Consider the following 20602-nt stretch of genomic DNA (forward strand, 5'->3'; position numbering starts at 1 on the left):
AATTGGTCGGAGATATAATACCTTTTTAGTAGAAATTGACTAGGTGGGTGGGTACCTATGACATTTCAATTTGTGAAGTGCCTATAGCTAATTCAATTACAGAACTAGAGCTACTTCTAAATGGCAGAGTTCTCTTGTCAAAGACCTCCTAGATACCACTACTCTGTTAAGAGATATGGCCATAGCTAGTGAAATTAGAACATAACATAAAAGTTGAGTGACTCTGTCTTTGGCACTAATCGGTGTAACATAACTCCTGAAGATGCCCCGTGGAAGGGTGAAACACGTATTGAGTGATTTGACGGTGTGTAATTCGCATTGTTTGCCGCATACGCATTAATCAGCGGGTTGGCGGGCGGTGCACTTTGTTGCACGACTACCACTGCATGTGCGGAAGTGGCTAAATATCGGTCCTTTTCTTATATAACTTAAAAGGTTTTTTCTTGTCTAAGCTTATATCTTGTAATCTTTTGTTAGGATGTTATAAAAGTCAAAAAACTATTTTAAATAAAATTTTCAACTCAAAGTTTTTAGCCTGAAAACATAGTTCTTCTTAAAATAACATTGGGAAAAATCTCGTTTCACATTTTAGCGCCATTTTGTAGAAGCAAAGTCCGGGTGCAACGTGTTTTATGGAACAGGCGGGCTATAAATCCATCACGCCGGCTTCATTGAAACAATTGACATCAATAATAGTAAACACAATCCCAGTTGCTTTATATACGATGATCTCGCTTACGTCGAATAGAATGTTACTACAGAAATACAAATATTGTGTTAAAGTTACATTTAGTTTATAAATATTAATGTATTTTAATGAAGATATTTTAAAACTTCTGGTTTCGAGGCTCTGGTCGGGATTTCCGTGCGAAGTTGAATTAGACAAATATACCGAGATCTTATATTGTTATTTAACCGCAAACAAAGGCAAAAATCATATTATTAGTAAAATGTAACGTAGATAAATTTTACAATCTATAAAAATGACTAGAAAACAGAAAACTAAAAAATAGAAAACCTGTAATTGTGATGTTACCTGGACAGTTATAGTAAAAAAGTTAGAACAAATTGTAACTTAAATCAAGTTCGTTTTGATAGGTAATAAATTGCTTTTAATACTATTTTACCGTTTACTATAAGAGGTGTGTGATGTTACGCAGCTTGCCATTCTGGCTTTGTGCGGTTTCGTAGAAATGATCTAATGGAAATAGAGGTTCGTGTGGTAAAAACTTTAGACTGGCAGATCACATCCCACTTACAACGATGACGTCGTCACGAAAAAGGAATATACGGTGCGCTAGGACTGGGTAACGACTATTACGGTGTAGGTGTGTGTGTGTTCCGAACACTTTGCACTGCACTGCGAGCATTAAGCGATGCGACGACGACGCGGATGTCTAATTGAATGGACCTAGGAGGTCCCCTCGGCACCTCCGTGCCGAGCAACAGTGTATAGAGAGAAGTAAGTCATTATTGAGCGTCATTACGCATCAATAAGTATACTTACACTAAGAGAAAACGAGAATCCTGTACGCGGTGTCATCCGACGTCTGTAAAATGCACTGGGAATCCCTAATCTTACCTGCCTGATATCCCTATATTCACACACGTAGGGGACCGGAGAGGGAGGACTGTGCAGAGTCACACGCGGACCGCGGCAGTTGCCAGTTTTAGCACCTGAAAATCCATCACTAGGTGATCAGTGAAAATCAGCGATGTAATTAACACTACAACCGCAGCATTATGTTGAATGGTCACTATAATTTGCTGTTGTAGCAGCAATTTTTAATTTTTGTCATTTCATGTAGTCCTTATATGTTTGTGGACCGACTCTGATGAAAAACTTTTTTAACACGTAAACATTATGCAAAAATATCTAGTAGTTAAAAATATTTTAATAAGACGTGAGCGTCTTACATCTTTGTTTTAATATTTTATAATTAATATATATTTGTCAACTAACTACTATTAATTATTTGAACAATTTCCGCTACGAGAAAGTGAATGAACGAAATGTGTGATTGTGGCAATATTTTGTTTAATTATCTATACCATAAAGTGTATTACTGCATATATAAATATAACGTGATGCGTTCCTTGGAATAATTCTCTTTGTCCACTGAGTAATACCAAAGACTTGATATCTATTTTAAGGTTTTACAAGGCTTGTTATAATATGTTATTAACATTTTTATAACATGTCCTCAATATTATTTTACATAAAAAGATATGTTATTATAAAAAAACATCTTTTTTTATTCAAGAAAAGGTAGCGACATAGCGATAACAGTAGGTATTGTTGTTGATCTTTGTAGCCTTTCTAACGCCTGCGTTTATATCTTTCGTTATCTTAATTAAACTTTTTTTCTTTCCCCTTTTTGTTAATTAATATTTAGAAATATTTAATTGAATTGTTTTATCTGAAATAAGTAGGTTATATAAATGAAACATTATCAGAAGGCGGTTTTCTATCTGCTCATGTCAAAGAAGATTTTCGTCACCAACGTACTTAGTAATTTTATTATCACCATTTCAGCCAAAGCACGTCCACTGATAGCAGCAGTGATAGCTCAGCGGTAGACTACTGAGACTTGCGTTCTTAGGTTTTCGGGTTTGATTCCCGAGATACAATTTTATAATGTTCACAATATGCGCATTAAATGAATAGGGGATAGGTAGTAGCCTGTTCTTCGTACCCTAATACTACATTGCGATCGCCAACCCGCCTGTAAAAGTTGAAAATTATGGTAGATCCATAGATATAACTATGCCTTACAAAGGGCTTCTATGGGCTGATACAACGACGACGACCACTGCTGCTATAAGCTTCTCCTTATATTTTCGATAAGACCGTTTTGAAACTGCCTGCACACAACATTTTCCGATGGTTTGGTCCGATGGTCTTGTCTGGTTTGGATGGAAGTATATCTGTCGACCTTGTGGGTGGACGTTTTATTTTGCGCTTGATGGTTTATTTATTTATTTTATTTATTTAACAGTTTATTGTACACAATAAAAACACTAAAGTAACAATACAAATATAACTGACACAACAGGCACTACTTATTTCTAACCAGAAATTTCTTCCAGTAGGCCTACGGAAGGAGATTCATAAAAAGTAAGGCAGACACAACGTGCACAATAATTAAATTGAAATATTTACAATAGATACGACTTTTGACCATAATTATATACTTAACATGAACATAAATGTATACTTACATATTATAAACTTACATAAATAAGCATAATAAATAATATATATACATAATATAAGCATAAATACATATATAACATATATAACTAAAAATATTATATATACTAGACAACTAGCGATAAATAGTGCTCTTTGACTCGCTTTTTAAATACAGGTAATGATGGACAATCACGTACTTCGTAGGGGAGAGCGTTCCATAATCTTGCAGCATGGACAGTGAAGGAATAGGAAAAGAAATCAGAGTGATGGGCGGGGATGGCCAGTGACGTCCTTACGTTCGTACGACAAGGTTTGTCCTGGGCCCGGGAGAAGTGGAAGAGGTTACGGAGATAAGAAGGAGCAGAGGGATTGTATAGGATGTTATAGAGAGTAGAAAGAACATGAGCGTTCCTGCGGTGACGAATTGGAAGCCACTTGAGTTGCGATCGGAACTGGGAAATATGATCGTACTTACGTAAACCGAAAATAAATCTAATACATACATTTTGGAGACGCTCTAGTTTGTTTAGAAGCTTCTCAGTGGCATCCAGGTAGCACGCGTCAGCGTAGTCAAGAATGGGGAAAAGGAGAGTCTGTACGAGGGAGATCTTGGTTTTCAGAGGTAAAAAGTTCTGGAGGCATTTGAGCGAGTGAAGTGAAAAATGTAAATTTTTGCTGACCTCATTGACGTGCGGGAGCCAAGACAAATTGGAATCGATGATTACCCCTAGATTCTTTGCAGATTTGCTAAAAGGTATAATAACGCCATCGTAAAGCAATGGACGGATAGCAGTGACAGCGCCAAGACGCTTATACATATATGCGCTCCCAATAAGCAAAGCCTGTGACTTTTTCGGGTTTACTACTAGTCCGAATGACTTAGCCCAAGTAGAGATCCGCTCCAGATCGGCATTGATAAGAGCAATAGCATCATCAAGATCAGAGATTTTGAAATGCCGATAGATCTGCAAGTCGTCTGCATAAATATGGAAGTTAGACAAAATTACAGTGGTGACTGTGTTTATAAAAACGGAAAACAGGAGTGGTGACAGTACACCACCCTGCGGCACACCCGCACCGAGATCGCACCAGTCTGAGGAGACATCATCAGAGTGGATCCGCTGAGAACGACCACGAAGGTAAGACTCAAACCACGCCAAAGCAAGAGGAGAGACGTTAAGAGAGCGAAGAATAGCGAGAAGGACATCAAAGTCTACAGAATTGAAAGCGCTGCTAAAGTCGAGTAGTGTTAATATCGTCAGAGACTTGTCCTCCATTGCAAGACGTATATCATCTGTGACCTTTAGCAGCGCTGTCACAGTACTGTGACCTGATCGGAAACCTGACTGGAAGGGAGAAAGTAGACTATTTGATGTAAGATAAGAAGACAGCTGATTGTGGACAATGTGTTCGAGGACTTTGGAAAGGTAAGGCAATAAAGATATGGGACGAAAATTGGAAAAGGACGTAGGATTGGAGACTTTTGGAAGAGGAATAATATTTGCACGCTTCCAGGCTGATGGAAAACAACTATTTACTAAGGAGTAATTAAAGATGTGACAGAGAATGGGTAAGAGTTGTGGAAGTAGGAGAGAGATCATGCGGGAGGATATATCATCATTGCCCACGGCTGTAGAAGTGATAGCGAGAATATGCTTCTTAACGTCCTCCTCCGCAACAGTAGTTAATTGAAAAGAAGAGCAAAGAGGGCGTGGCTGGTCATTGAGATGCCCCAATGTGCGAGCTTTAACACTGGCATCTAAGGTCACAGGCACCGAGGAAAAGTGGACATTTAGTGCATTCAAATCCACAGAGCCACTAAAGGAATTTGAAGTCTTACCGATGCCTAGTGACCTCAGAAATGACCAAGTTTTTGCTGGGCTAGAGCCAACGATGGAATTATGTATATGGCGTCTTCTCGCATCCCTACACAGACGACTGCAGAAGTTTCTCCAATACTTGTAGCGACCGAGGTTTATGTCTGAAGAACATTTATTGTAGCGACGCTTGGCGCTGTCCCGTTTTAACATCGCATCCCTAATATCCTGCGTGATCCAAGGCGCAGGTGCATGTCTTAATCTAATTTTCTTGATTGGGGCATGAGCATCATAGAGCTGGAAAATGAGCCTCTGAAATTCTTGAACCTTCACGTCAATGCGGTCGGCATCAATAACAACACTCCAATCAATATGGACTGCATCACGTCTCAAAGCCTCCAGATTGATACCACTGAAATTACGCAAGAGTCGAAAGTTGGGTTTAGGTTTGGGAGTACGAGTTTTAAAAGAAAGGTAGACAAGATCATGGTACGAAAAGGGGGCAGGAAACTGGCCATGGATAGCAATTTTATCTAGGGAGGAAGTGATCATAAGATCTAGAAGGGAAGGAGTACAGTGGGGGGAATGATGGGTAGCGGAAAGCGGAAGTATATCCAAATTGACAGAGGACAAGAGAGACTGCAGTTTTTGAGTCCGTGCATCATTTTTAAGTAGACACGTATTAAAGTCGCCTAGCAAAAGAAGTGGTCTCCACTATAGAACTTAAGGGCCCAGTGGACATCTATTCTCTGCGCCATGTGGCTTGCCGCCGCGTCAATCGTGTAAGTATAATTAACAGCTAATACACAATAATAACTCAGTTCCTTCAAAATAAAACACATTAAGCTGGGCGGAATGTTAAAATAAATTAAAAGAACAGAAACAATGAGCAATATAAGTTCAGATGTCAATTATTAGCAAAGTAAATATACTAAAACAACAATTTGTGTTTGACAATGTCTAGACTACGTAATGTTGCACTTGATATTCGTATTTTGAGCCTAATTTTAAACTTAGAGTGAGCATACAAAGTTTTTGTGACAAAGTTTGAATTTAGTTCGTAAATTTCCTCCCATCGTTTCCTCATTGTCTCATTTGAGTCGTGATCTCCTGATTACAGCGTATTTTATATTTTTGATAATCTGCGCCACCTGTTCCCATCTTTGGCGTTGTTGAGAGCATTTTGTCCGTCCATCTCATGTGACTGCGACTTTTGGGAATTTATTCCTCGACTTTGAATTCACCATTATCTATTGGAGGTCATATCTGTCTTTTCTCGCAGTGTGTGCTAAAAACTCTTGTAAAGCTTCTCACATCGTCACAGTGATGTAAATTATACATTATAATATTCTTTAAGAATAATTTTAATGTAGGTTCAATAGTTATAAAAATTACTTAGTTTATATAGACTCTAAGCTTAAATCTAAAGTCAAGATTCTTAGTTAATCGTCACCATCATTTCAGCATTGGGAAATCTTCTGATAAACACAAGGCTCCCTCACAGATATCCAATCCATCCTCAAGGTTGTGATCGAGGTATCCTCAACAATGCTTACTGATCGCGGTAAAATACATATAATATAATAAATACGGTTTTTGTCCATTAAAATTTACTCAATGTCTCTTTTATGTTTTTGCGAAGGTTGAATTTTTTGTCCATTTAGCATAACATAAAAGGAATTATGAATCAAGGCCACTCTTACACGTGCCAATTTTTTTTTATAATTTTAATCGTGTCTTCGCTTGAGTGAAAAGGGAATTCGGGAAAAAGATTGAAAGAGTATTTTTTTATGTATATGGCGGTTTTCTGTAAAAAATCTCATTCAAGGTATATTTTTCTCAATTCTTATAAATCATTAGATTTTTTTTCTTCAGTGACAGGTCCAAACAGGTTTGTAACACCGCTATCACACTATAGCGGGAGTTATTAATCATAGCATAAACTAATAGCCTTGTGTTTTGTGGAGCGATGAATTTTGAATGATTACCTAGACAGGGTTACTAATGCTGTATTACGGCTTTAAAATCTATAAAATATATAATACATACAATGGTCCGACTGCTTCATTTAAATATAAACCTGTAGCTTTCACATTCTGTATTGCTAGCCACAATGGCCACAATATTGTGTTAAATTATTCCGACTGAATTCCGACCCTATCAGGGATGTGTTCGCTGCCATTGCGTTCGGGACGAAATTGTAAATTGTAAATAGTCTTTGTAAATGTGTAAATAAAAACCATCAAGATGACTCTTGGTTATAAGGAATTAACATGTCATCAGTTGATAATTCACCTTCATCCACTAATCGTGTAAAAATCTGTCTACGTATTCATTTATTGATAATATAATTGCGTAATACATAAAATAGTAATTGGTTTTAAAAAATGTAATACATAAACCACATGTGCACCGAACTAGTGTTAAAAAAATTTTTAGATTTCCTTAATAAAAATGTATATTGTCGAAAACAGAAAATAGCTAAATATAGGATATAGAAATGCATTAGTCTTTACGGTACTAATTGGTGTATTAAATATGAATTTCCTCCCGGATATCATGTAGATGGATGAAGCTGAATAACGTCGACAACACAAAGGACATTACAGCAAGCGAATGACACACTTTGGCGTCCCAGGAGTATAAGGGAGGAGTGACTTTACCTACGGCACTTTGAGTGAATATTAACATCAATAATAATGATATACTGACTAGAGTTATAAACAACAAAGGCTCTGGGATATTTTAAAATTGCATTAAACTTAGCGATTACTTTGTACCTTTAATTTCTTCTTGAGCATTTATTTATATCAATTTATTTAAAATTCTAATCAATTTAACCCATCCAATTAGCATGGTTTCCTTAAATGTTATTTATAAAAAACTGCTTTGTGCAAATGTGCACGTCAACAACTTGCAATTTATTTTTGTTCTTTCTATATAAAAAATTGGCCTGTGTATATAGCTTTTTAAGTGGTATTTTTTTATATGTTACAATATAAAGACTATTAAATACAATGTGCATATTACTTACTTCTTTAATAATAATAAATAATTGTTATAAATTTCTTTTCTTTCTTAGTTATCACTTTTGTAAACATTTCCTGCCCTGTCCTTAAATTTAACTTCTACTTCGATTATTTCTACTCTTAATTTTTATTTATAATATCTATTTCATTTTTATTTACATTTATTTTCCTAATTATTTTTATATTTATTTATATTTTAAAACATAGTATATTCCTAAATACAATCAATACATGAGTCTCTGATACTTTTTTCTACATTTGTTTTCGATTTCAATGCAATATTTAAAAATATTATTACGTAGTTTATTGCCTTGGCATGTATATCTCGAGTAGCGCTGTCACTAATATTTTGTGGCGGAATAATCTGAAATCTCCGTGATATTTATAAGCGTTCATTGCAAATTAGTAAACACCATTGGCAACCTAGTTAACAACTTAAGCAAACGACCGTAAGGCGAAATTGTGTGGTTAATAGATCATCACCGCTGTTCTCAAACTTGGAACACGGAAATGAACCTTGATATTTCAAAACCAAAAATGCAAGACAGACTTTTCTGGTGCGCCAATGTTCTTTAGAGGTTTAAAAACGTGCCATTAATTCTATTTTAAGTTACAATAATATTTTATATTATTTAACACTTATGTACGTCATAAGAAAAATGCCAGTGGATAGAGTATTTATTCGAAACTGTGTATGTAGATTATTATGTATATTGTGCTTAATGGCATCCTTCAACTTAAAACATGATGACGTTCACTACTATGACGGCCCCCTCCCATATTTTCCAAAAAACCGATTCCAGTAAAAAGAAAAATCTATCCCTAAGCTTTATTAAAACATCAAAATTTTTCACACTTGAATAGATTTAATATAAGAGTTTCTACTAAATAAACTTTTTAAATATATTGCATGATAGTCCAAGGGTGTAGCACACGATTATAAATTGCAAAACCGTATGTAGAGGCCCACGAAAGAGTTACAAATTTTGTCTAGAGATAAGGTTTGTGATTCGACCGTTATTATTCATTACAAAAAAGCATAAAAATTTTTGATTTAGGCTGCTTAATTATACGAAATCCAACCTTTATTTGTACAATTATATCTTCCTATTGGAGCCATAAAAAGTATTAATTGAAAAGTGAAGCGTGTAACAAACAATAGTTTAATAAAATCGTAAAGCAGATTTAATACAAAGAAATAGATTAAACGAAAAGTTTTTGCAACACAGAAAAGCAAAAGCAATATTATATCCCGAATTACAGAAACTGGGGCATTTGGCACATAACCAAACATGCACACTACGTAGATATATTTTAAATAATTTACATTGCTATATGATGCAAGTAATCTAGACAAATATTTATATATTATTATTATTGAGTTATGTAATCAAGAATTTTGTTGTTTTAATATTCCATTGCTTCACATACTATTTTTGCTGCCTTAATGCGCATCAATTAAACACCTCATTACATAACTGTTCAAATTGTTACCCATACTTCATAAACGCTTTGCAAACAAAACAAATTATAGCGTTATAAATCCATATTAAACAATCCCATTTTATACGATATTATGAAAAACTTTACGAGAGCGGACATTAATTAAATGCCATGACCGCGTAAACGTACTCTCCTGTTCGAAAGTTATGAAAAGTATTTTCGAGTACGTAGTAGATGTGTATATTTTATTCATATATTTTAATAAAGGTTAAAATATGTCTAAAAATTTAGTTCGATTGTAACCGGCCGAGCCGAGTATCAGCACCTACATCGCACTCACTAGTTGAGATGGTAAACGTCATTCAGTCAGCCAAAAATATTTAGGGTGTAATTACATAAAATCCATTGTCGTCAATATTTGCCTTATTAAAAAATTGTAGAATTGTTTCATAATGTAATTTAAAGAAAGGCATGTTATTAATAAACGCCTCTCAACGTCTTTCAGAATTGATTTTTGTAAAAGCAGTCTTTGCTAACTTCACCTAACTTTTATGGTTTCAGAAGCATTGTAAAGAGTTAATACATAAGAGGTAATATTATATAGGTACATACTCACATATATGTGAATTGTCAAACAATAAAGGCAGCGATCCCGAAAACAAGTGTTTATTATATTCTTAGCATCGTAACAATCTTAACTTGATTAGCTATTTATGCGATCGATGAAGTAAACCATCTTTATTTCCGCTGCAACCCTGCATTAATTCTTCAAAAGTAAGAAACATATTTTAACTAGTGGATAGATCAAAGCAAGCGTGCGAAAAGAACTTGCGTGTACACTATTCCTTCAGTAACACACAAACGAATTGCTGTCAAAAAATTTAAATTCTGCCTACCGAAAACAGATACCATGACAATATACTGCAGTTTGTATTTTAAAGGCAGGTAAAGCTTGCCAATATTTGCACGTCCAACGCTATTTTTAGTGTAACAACTTTTTTGTCAGCGAAAACTGCACGTATATGAAAAAATAGAATAAATGTTGACGAAGTATATTTAAACCGTAAATTGACGAAAACGTATTTTAGATAGATAAGTAAATACTCTAAACATATTTAAAAGATTATGGGAAAGGAGTTTAGTTTTAAGACATAAAATGGCGAAAGTAATATTGCAAATATTTTTGTTTGAAATTCCTCAGCATCCCTCTATTATTATAACCGGAAACGTTTTTACTGCGAGATAAACGTCTTGCTCGTTTCATTTTATGTGACATAATAAAGACGAATAAATAGTTTTGAATTCGTTCCACCCTTTTCTAATAAAAATATCCCAATTACAATCCTACCGCTCTATTTTTGATTTCATTTTCTCACTTATTTATAGCATACCTAAATTGACAGAATTAATTCTGTCTTAAGTACGAATTCTATTCTACTTCATTAATAAATTGCCTGTTGACATCCTCTATAAAAATCATAAAAAGTCGGATGGTCACGCCAATAGTAAACAAGGCAAAAATAGTTTTTTTCCTTTGGTACTATTGATTAAATTCTCATTGTAACACGATACATTTTGTCTCTTTACACCCAAATTTTGAAATAAAATGTTTGTCAGGGACAGGAGGTTTTATAATTTGACCGTTTGTTATGTAGGAAAAGAAACTTCCTTATAAAATTATTTCTTTAACTGCTCTCCGATTTCATTATTCACCATATTTTTCTTCAGAAGTGACAATCGGCATGGGCTCTTGTGAATCTGAGATCACATTGGTAAATACAGTTTCTATTTCAACGTCTGTTTTTTTTAGCTTCTTTGGGTTTACATCCTTTAATCACATTCTTTAGGTTTTCAGAAATTCAATCGTCTCCCATCGTATAGTATTCGTGATGTTTCGTGATTACAACGATATGGTATTATTTCTAGAGCTATTCCATTGCATGTAAAGTCAGTCTTAAAATTATTCAATATTAAATTTTCAAATAATATGCCGGCAAGTATAGCTTTTTGTAGTAAATAAGCTTTAAAGTCAGCAAGACAGTCAGGAATAGTGTTGTTTTTACTATTTTTTCGTTACTTCTTTTCTTGATCATTTTTGTGTCATAATGAAAATATTAAATAAAAAATAGTGTAATTTGTTTGAAGAGTTTATTCTTCACTAACATATTTATGTTGATTTTTTTTCTTAAATAACTAAATTACGGATATATTTTTTATCTATGCCGTATTTAAAAAAATAAATAAATAAAGTAAAGTATATATACACGCATAACATAAGGTAATTTAGGTTTCATAAATACTATTGTTGTTTGGGCAGCTTATGCGTTGCCTTACCAGCATATCTTTTTGCTAAAATGCGCTTAGGTGTATATTGTTTATGATAACATTATAATTTTTATAATTGTTCAACGAAAGCATTGGTATATTACAGCATTACAATTAAATTTTAGTAGATATTGTGATCCCTAACAACCTACAGATATAAAATACTGTATCGTAAAACAAAACCCGAAGAGAGAACAAAGCAGTGCCGTAAAGGAAACCACCTGGTTTATATGTCACGACTAAGTAAGCCGCAACACAAACAAACCAGATTCCCTTTGTAGCTGTTTCCTGTCTCAATTCTAATGTTAGTGCAGTGTAGACTTTGTGCCAGTTAGAATTTGCTAAAGACTTTTTTTTAATACGACATAGGTAAAAAATAAACCCCGTCATGTAGTTTTTAAGAAAAAATAAAATAAATATGTTAGTGAAGACTAAACTTTGAAACCGTTCGACCAAATTATTTTTTTATTATGAAAAGAAGTAATGAAAAAAATAGTAAAAAGACATATTAAAAAAAAAGTACACAACGATGTGATTCTAAATTTTGATGCCGAAATGTGAGCTCTTTACAAGTCAGATTTGACTCTTCTATGTTAACGATAAAACTCAAAAAAGATTTTCTTAACAATAATAAACAAAAACGTTGTCACCTGCTATGGTATACTATGAATACTGCTGTGAATGCTTCAGTCCTAGAGGCATAGTACAGCTGTCTTGTGACCTAACGTAAGACCTATATTCTCTTTTTTCTTTGCAACAAGATAGTATAATCGTGCCGAAAAACGCTTTATACGATTCAATAAAAAAACGAACTTAAATTTAATTTTCTAGATAGCGTTATTGAATTTGTATATAGAAGTCAACGCGATCTAGTATATCACAAATACAACCGGAACATATAAATCTCGGAATCGTTTCCAGTTCGTCCATGTCATTTATCAATATATCTATTGAAGCGTAAACGGTATAATCGTTAGGAAATGATAGACAACTCTGTTCCTGGATCTGTATTTTATTCATTTAAAGTCAGTATGATCCTTTGTGTAAGTCAATTATATCGACCAAATATAAACATATAGGCAATGTTTTTTTTAAACAAATCATAAATTTTCAATAGTATAATGTACATTTTTATTATGTGATTTTTGAGTACAATGCAACGTGTGCATTGTAAAAGTGTCAATGTGATTCTTATCTGCCACCTTTAGTATTCAGGTCTGAAAAAAATGAAAGAAAATTTTATAAAAGTGATGTGCGTACAGGACTTACCTTTGTAGTGAGCGAGATCTATCTGTTTTCTATGTTATTAAGATGCTGTTTACAAGTTACAACATTCCGATACGTTTTCATACGCCTGTCCATAAAAATAATAAAAGGAATGAGGAAGATTTACCTTTTAATATCCTGTACGAACATAGCAACGCCTTGTTCCAAAATATTTTTGGAAATGGTGATGATTTCTTTACGTCAAAATGCACATATTTTTAGAATTTACTTTGAATTCTTAACTTGATATGTAACAATTTTTTGAAAATGCATAGAGTCTTTACGGAGTAATAGCTGAGACAGCTTTCGGTTCTAAGGTTAATAGGATTATTAGGATCATTCAATTAATTAATACCAAAAAAGATCAAAATCATCCTAGCAAATTTAAACCATTTTTGAATCTTGCAGCTAACAAGACTGCAATTCCTGTAAGTTGTTATATCAGGATCACACATTTTTTGAGGAAAGTAACTAAATTAAATTATAAATAAATATAGCTGCTTTATATGTGAACGTTAAATATAATATTACCATTAGTTTATATAAGGCCAACGGACCTTTATTATGAAGCTTTTGACAATTCCATCCATTATTATATTAACCAAACAATCTCGGCTCGCTTGTATGCTATGTTTATGATTTTTCGTGAATTTTCAGGGTGTTATAACCATCTACTCCATTTACTTATATATTTATTTATACTTTCATTTATTATCGCCACAAATGCTACGCGTGCAAGTGCTGATGCGTCCGCCCTTGACGTCCGCAATATCGATTTTTGATAATTCATGTTTGTTCGTGTTCAAGCCATCTTACTGTTACTCGGCTCAAAGAAAATAATAAATATGTTCAGTTTCCTTTGGAAGTTTCAATATAGAAAATATAAAGGAAATGACAGCAGTGCTGATGTAAAGCTTATTAAAAACATCTCTTACGTTAATACTCCTCCATATTTAATTAGGCAATAAATAACATGTAAGTTTAACATCGAGTTGTCTAAGTATTAGACGGTTACGTGTTCCTCGTAAGTTCCGCAGTAAAACATTAAGTTATCCATATGTTACCTACGAACTCACGTTAGAAGCATATTCTACGGGGACGCAAACACCATAACTCGGCAACTTGTTAGAAAGTAAACTTTCAGAGGCCACGTTCGAATTCCAGTTGTCGAATGACAAGTTCTCTTGGTAATTTTACTTTTATAAGCATTTTATATTTTTAATTATATAGTTTTATACTGACTAGCAAGTGGTATAAGTGGTCTCCGTGACTTGTTAAAAGAGTATTCCATTGAAAAGAAACAAGGACAGCCAACTTCAGTTGATGAGATAAAAGTCAGACTAAACAGTGTTTAACAGTTTTGTTGATCAAATTCTAAAAAATTCTAAAAAACTACTTACAATTTTACTTACTTACTTACTTGCAATTTTTATTGAAAAATAATGTACATTATTGAAAGTACTTTCGATAGAAATATTTTCATTCTAAACACATCCTCAAATCATAGACAAAGAAATAAACCCTAACAATAGTGCGGTAAATTTTTTTATTAATATACACTCTATCTAAGTTACATTTATTTGTGTCACATTACAAGGGATTTCGCTAACTTCATTACGGTGCATAACTTAAAGGTAGTATATTCTAGCTACAACTACAAAATATATATTGTATTATATTTTTCCACCAAATTCTGGAACGGCATAGAGATCTGAAAACCAAGACTGATTGGTAGGACTATTTCTTCCACCAAGTGGTGGTTCCCTAAGAACAGGTTTTAAATTCGGAATACTAGTCGCAAAGGGGTTGGAGAGGCATTCAACAGGTTTGCAAAGCGGGCTGGGGAAAGCTAGTATATAATCTATCCATATGAATAAAAATTAATTGTCAAAAATTGTGTTAAAGGATAAAGTCTTCGTATAGGAAACAAGTAAAAACAAGAAAAAACAATATTTTCTCTCCTGTTACAATCTTTGGTAACTTGCACTAATACCAAAATCTTGAAGTATACGAAATAAAATATGTACTTAGAAGTAAACGATTATTATTAAGACATCGAAAAAATAAATAAAAAAGTGCTGCCAGAAATACTTGTCAGTTGTTTAATCTATTGCATTGCAGAGGAACATAAAATCACAAAGGCTGTCTAAAGAAACGTTTCCGTTTATTTTCTCCGATATAGATATGAGAACGTAGAAGTTACATCCCTTTTGTCCATCCAGAAATTCCTTAATAGAAATAAACTTTGGAAAATATATAAAAAAAATTAATATTAAAATAATTCGAGTCAGTCAAGTAAACTATGATTAGACATTCTGACAATTTTTATACATTCCATACCATATGCACGGAATCATCTCAAAAATTAAATGATAAAATGCTGTACACCTCGGGGCAAAAATTTTTGTCTGTACTATCGTTGTCTTTTTTATATATAATGAAATAATTTGCCGGAATAATAACTACAGATTGCGGTTAGACACAATTTGGAAAATAGTCTGTATATGTAGTTTCAAGGTTGCTCATCCGTCACGCCGTAACAAATATTCAGTAAAGGTTTTTTCTATAATAGTAGTTGTATTTTATTTTTCGTACAGTCATAAGAGAATACAATTTATTTTGAATGATCTATTCATTAAACTTTTACTTCTGTATTATTTTATATAATTGTATCTATTCGTACATATATAATATTTTTTGATGAGCACTCGATTCTATCTACAAACAACTGTTGTTACCGAATCGATTTAGAATATACACGGCTGTGTATATGCGGCTTCAGCGCTACTTAGAGAGTTTGTGGGATCTGCAAACATTTAACATTTGTATTGAGTATGGTTTTACAAAGCACAAATTTACTTCCACTCGGAAATCTGTAGGATAACTATTGCTTTATGTCGATATAGCTTACATATTCGAAATTTTATGCTAGTTACAAATGAATAAAACATAGAAGCAGAAACAAGAGTTGTCTATCGTTCCCTAACGATTAAGCCATTTACGCTTCAATAAATACGTAACGTACTCAATAATGACATGGACGAACTGGAAATGGTTTAGAGATTTATATTTACCGGACGTATTTGTGATTTTTACAATGCTAACTTGTTAACTGCTTTTTACAATGCTATCTCGTTAATTAAATGTAAACTATGTTTTATTGAATCGTAAAATTTTTTTTTCGTCACGAAATCTTTATCTTATTACAATGAAAAAAGAGTATTAGGAAAGTTTTTATACACTGACAAGTTCTAAATGACATACGGTTTATCTAGGGTAAGAAGATATTCATTATATTCGAGAAAGTGTTTTTTTTTTTGGGATAATCTTCTGTCGTTAGCATAAAACAACTATCACAGACTTTTACGAAAAGCTTACTATTGCCGACTTCAAAACTAAACAGCACTTTAGTTTTACACTTTCGTAATACTGACAGTATCGTCATGCTGCTCACTGACACGTTCATCACCTCCCAATCTCTATCCCCTTTGTACAACAAAAATAAAATGCTATCAAAAATGTTATATTCTGCCCACTAGATACTAATACCATGACAATTATCTGCATTTATTTATTTTGAAGGCAGGTATAGTTGCCAATATTTGCACGAAGTTTTTTGTCAGATAAACGTGCACATATGTTAAAAATACAGAAAACGTATTTTTAAACTATAAATTCAAGGGAACATATTGTGGATGGATAAGCATTGACTCTGACTGTATCATTGACTGTATCATAATATTTGTCAAGTCAAATCGGCACTAAGTTTACACTGCTTTAATATTGGAATAGAGAGAGAAAAGAGCTACAAAGGGAACCTAGTTTGTTGTGTTTCGGCTTAGATTGTTTGGAATAACAATTTCTATAGAATTATGCCGCTTCTAATAATTCAATGATTTTATACAGAATTAACAAGTTCGTAATTTTTATCAGCAATAATACACAACTAATGTTTTAAAAAAGGTTATACGCACAACAATAGTGCTTAAGAAACATGCAGACATTCATATAGTTTTCCTGTTGGTTTGTACGCCCGCTCCAGCTACGGCGATAGTGTCGACGAGGGCTGAAGCCTCTGCGTTTGCGTCTGTTTTTAGTCAGGTGTCGGCACCGGTAATGGTGTCGGAAACGGCGTCGGCGTCGGTAATGGTGTTGGAAACGGCGTCGGTGATGGTATCGGAAACGGCGTCGGTGATAGTGTTGGAACAGAGTTGCTTTGGCGTCAGCGGTAAATTCAACATTAACGGCTATAGCCTTGGATATGGATTACACGTACACATTAGTTTCGTAATCATAATACGCGTCTGCTTCAGAATCTGTAAAGATTTGCTGTTCGCTTAAGTTATGGTTGCACAGACTTATTAAGCTAGGAGCCACTCGGGCAAATCATGAACTGATGGCGGGCCGGCCACCAGAAGTATTATAGGTAATCAATTTTTTTTTGGTAATATTCTGAAATAGAATTCAATATTTTTCGAATGTACGAGAGTAATATTTTTGCTGTCGGCGGGCCACCAGTATTCGACCGGCGGGCCGCGGTCTGTGCATCCATGGCTTAAGTGTTTGTCTGCATCGGCGAACGCCTCGCCGTCAGAACTTTCGTCGCTTTCTCTTTAGTTTCTGTCGGCTTTGGCGTCACGGTCGATGTTGACGTAAGCTTCAGCGTCGATGTCGGGATTCATATCTAAGTTAAGTCGCAGTTAGCGGAGCGTCTGCATTGAAATATGTGTAAGCGACGGCGACTGCTTAAGCATCTGCGTCCGGTCTGTGTGCGCTGCTGTCGAAAAAAGCGTCCGTATCTTTCTTAACGTCAATGTCGTCGTCGTCTTCCTCTGCGGACTGTCGTCGCCGGCTTCCGGGTCAGCATTCGATTCGGGTTCCGCGTCGGCTTTGGCGACGGCCTCAGTCAGTGTCGACATCGCCGTTCGTATTACTTACGGCGTCGGCGTCGGCGTCGGAGAACATTTCAGCTCCAGCCGGCATCAGCTTTAGCGTTGGCCTCGTACTCTATGACAACGTTGACGTCGGTGTTTGTGTGTTTTGGTGCATGCGAGCAGACCTAATAGGCATTGAACGCAGGCAAATATATGAAACAATTCTTGTGCTACATTACTCCAAAATACCTTTTACAAATATCAATCATGGCAGAATACGTTTACGTGGTCATGGCATTTAATTAATATCTGTCTGTTCTCGTCAAGATTCAATATTTTTAATTTCCTGTAAAATATTTTTTATTATAGATTTGTTTCGTAAGTAGAGAGTTTATAAACAAGGAAACATTCATATTGTAATTAACGTTCGTAACAAAATACTAGGCTACTTTTTTAGTCTTTTAGTCTTACACAGCTATCACACCTGAGCGGGAGCTGATAATTACCCAAAAATCGGATTTGTTACGGAAGTAAAAACTATACCGTAACGAGGTCGTCTGTTCACTTTATATAGGTGGAGATCCTACACTGCGTTTGCGGTCCGTGGTCTAGAACTATTTTAGTTTAGATCTATTCTGGAACCTTAGTCGTTAATTAGGATATAAGTTTTGTTGAACTGAACTTTTTTTCATTGAAATTTGGACTTGGTCTCTAGGGTCAATTGGGCATATGGAGATAACTTCCTTATGTGTTTTTCCTACTTGGAATGATATTAAAGATCTTCACAAATAATATACAAGTTTTATTAGTAAAGCTAAACAATTACATACAGAGAAATAGCAATCGAAATGTATTAGATTCGTGAAGCCCGCGAAGTGCGTTAAGCGCTCGGACGTTTGGCCGATTGGGGATGCGAGCGCGTGTCAAACCGGCGGAGTTGCGCATGACCCGTCGCTGCGCAGGCGCACTCAGCACTTCCCACAGGCATATATTTCATTGATTCATAGTACACGTTATCATCTCTACCCAACTGGGAGACTTGAGAGCCAAAACTTGACTCGGACATCTACAATCTAAATTTTGACAAACTTATAGAAAAGTCCATGTATTTCGAAAATTAAAACATTTATGTAAGTAGGTAAAGTATATACATAAAACATAACGCTTAATTTTGGGTTTATCTTCATTTGACATCCATATTGAAATTTAAATTTTTTAATTGAATTGTATGTAGTACGGCGAAAATATTTCTGTGTAGCCATATTGATATTTGTTACACAAACTTATTACATAAACATGCTATGTAACATTTATGTATGCTTTTTGTTTTTATTTATATTTATACGTGCTATCATAAAAGTTCTATTTGTCAAAATTCATGCAGGATGTAGCCAGCCGGCTTCTCACTGGTAACATTGAAAATCGTACTGTGATTCAATTTTCGTAAAAAAAAATACAAGGCCATTTTAGTCTATACTATTATTACGGTCCCGCGCAAGCGTAATAACAATGCACAAAAAAACCGAATCTATCGCGGAGGCAATAAACTTTATCTGATTTGCCTTTTTTAATAATAGTATTTGAAGAGATCTAGTGGACTTTGCAATCACAAATTAAAAACTAGCTAGTTGGAGCATCTGAAACAATTTTATCCGAATATGTAAATATTAGGGGGACCGGAAAGTAATATCGTTTCTGTCGACATATTTTACAGAAAAACCGATTGATTTATACCGCACCGGCATTAAAAATTTGTCTACCAGATGGCCAAAGTTTGTTGAAAGCAAAGGTGTTGATTAGAAACAAAACCTTGTTAAAATGTACTTTTGTGAATTTAACTTAAGGGGTTAAATTACCAAGAAATCATTAAAAATTCAATCTTTCAACACTGATTTTTTAATACTATAAATTACACAATCATAAAACATATCAAACGAAATTGAACTGATATAAATATTTATACTCTTCTCAATAGTACGTTATGAAAAATAAATCGAAAAAAAAAACACTACGAGTAAACAGTTGGTTGGGCATTGTGATGGGAGGTCACTGACACGTCGACACCTCGATAGACGTACATACGCTTTTGAGTGGAATATTTTCGTCTTAACCATGCACTACTTAGAACTTTTTCGAGGTGTCCAGCGATGCCGCTACACCCCGTAACAAAAATTTATTATTAGTTGGTCCCTCACAGCCTTATTGATCCACTAAGTTCTTATGCTACTATAAGTAGAAACGGAATCTCGACAGCGCGATATAAGACCGTATAGTTCCATCTACCGGGTAGTTGGTTAAACATTATTTTTGCTTTAAAAATATTAATTTCTTTCGGAGCAATTATAATTTATGTTCGAAAGTATCCAGTTTAACAGGACTATTGTTTGATGTTTATATTGTTTTTTTTTCTGTTTTTAGTAGTAAAACTAATGCTTGAACTATTGAGAGGAGATAGTTACAGATACCGCCATAATAAATACTCTGTTACTATTAATCAATCATTTAAGTCCCAAAAAAGTTAGAAAACAGCTTATTAAAAACCTAAATATAGTAAATTAGCAAGACACTTAGCTAAAATACCCGAGCGAATCCTTACTAATATGAAGCATCACAGGCCGGCAAGTAAAGAGCAAGCTTCTCCTCACAAGGATG

The 20602-nt window shown here is 34.3% G+C and overlaps 1 protein-coding gene across 1 annotated transcript; it reads right to left on the reverse strand.

Annotated features, from left to right (window-relative positions):
• Positions 1 to 646: 646 nt before the first annotated feature.
• Positions 647 to 17995, reverse strand: LOC137919643 (uncharacterized). The gene is made up of 3 exons (XM_068762770.1): positions 17886 to 17995; positions 4247 to 5425; positions 647 to 755 (listed from the first exon to the last, which is right to left on the reverse strand). The coding sequence occupies exons 1-3, from the start codon at positions 17993 to 17995 to the stop codon at positions 647 to 649; spliced, it is 1398 nt and encodes a 465-aa protein (XP_068618871.1).
• Between the last annotated feature and the right edge of the window lie 2607 nt (positions 17996 to 20602).

The sequence above is a fragment of the Battus philenor genome, unplaced genomic scaffold (assembly GCF_028537555.1).
Source record: "Battus philenor isolate CCGP_79_NKW_IND1 unplaced genomic scaffold, ilBatPhil1.0.hap1 SCAF_1, whole genome shotgun sequence".
NCBI classification, from domain to species: Eukaryota; Metazoa; Arthropoda; class Insecta; order Lepidoptera; family Papilionidae; genus Battus; species Battus philenor.

Excerpts from the sequence above, each read along its gene's own strand:
- LOC137919643 (XM_068762770.1), bottom strand. The coding sequence starts at position 17,995 with ATGTCGACACTGACTGAGGCCGTCGCCAAAGCCGACGCGGAACCCGAA. Across the intron at positions 5,426-17,885 it reads AAGACGACGACGACATTGAC|TGGTATCAATCTGGAGGCTT; the intron begins GTTAAGAAAGAT and ends GCGTAATTTCAG. Across the intron at positions 756-4,246 it reads GTGCCGCAGGGTGGTGTACT|TAACATTCTATTCGACGTAA; the intron begins GTCACCACTCCT and ends GTATTTCTGTAG.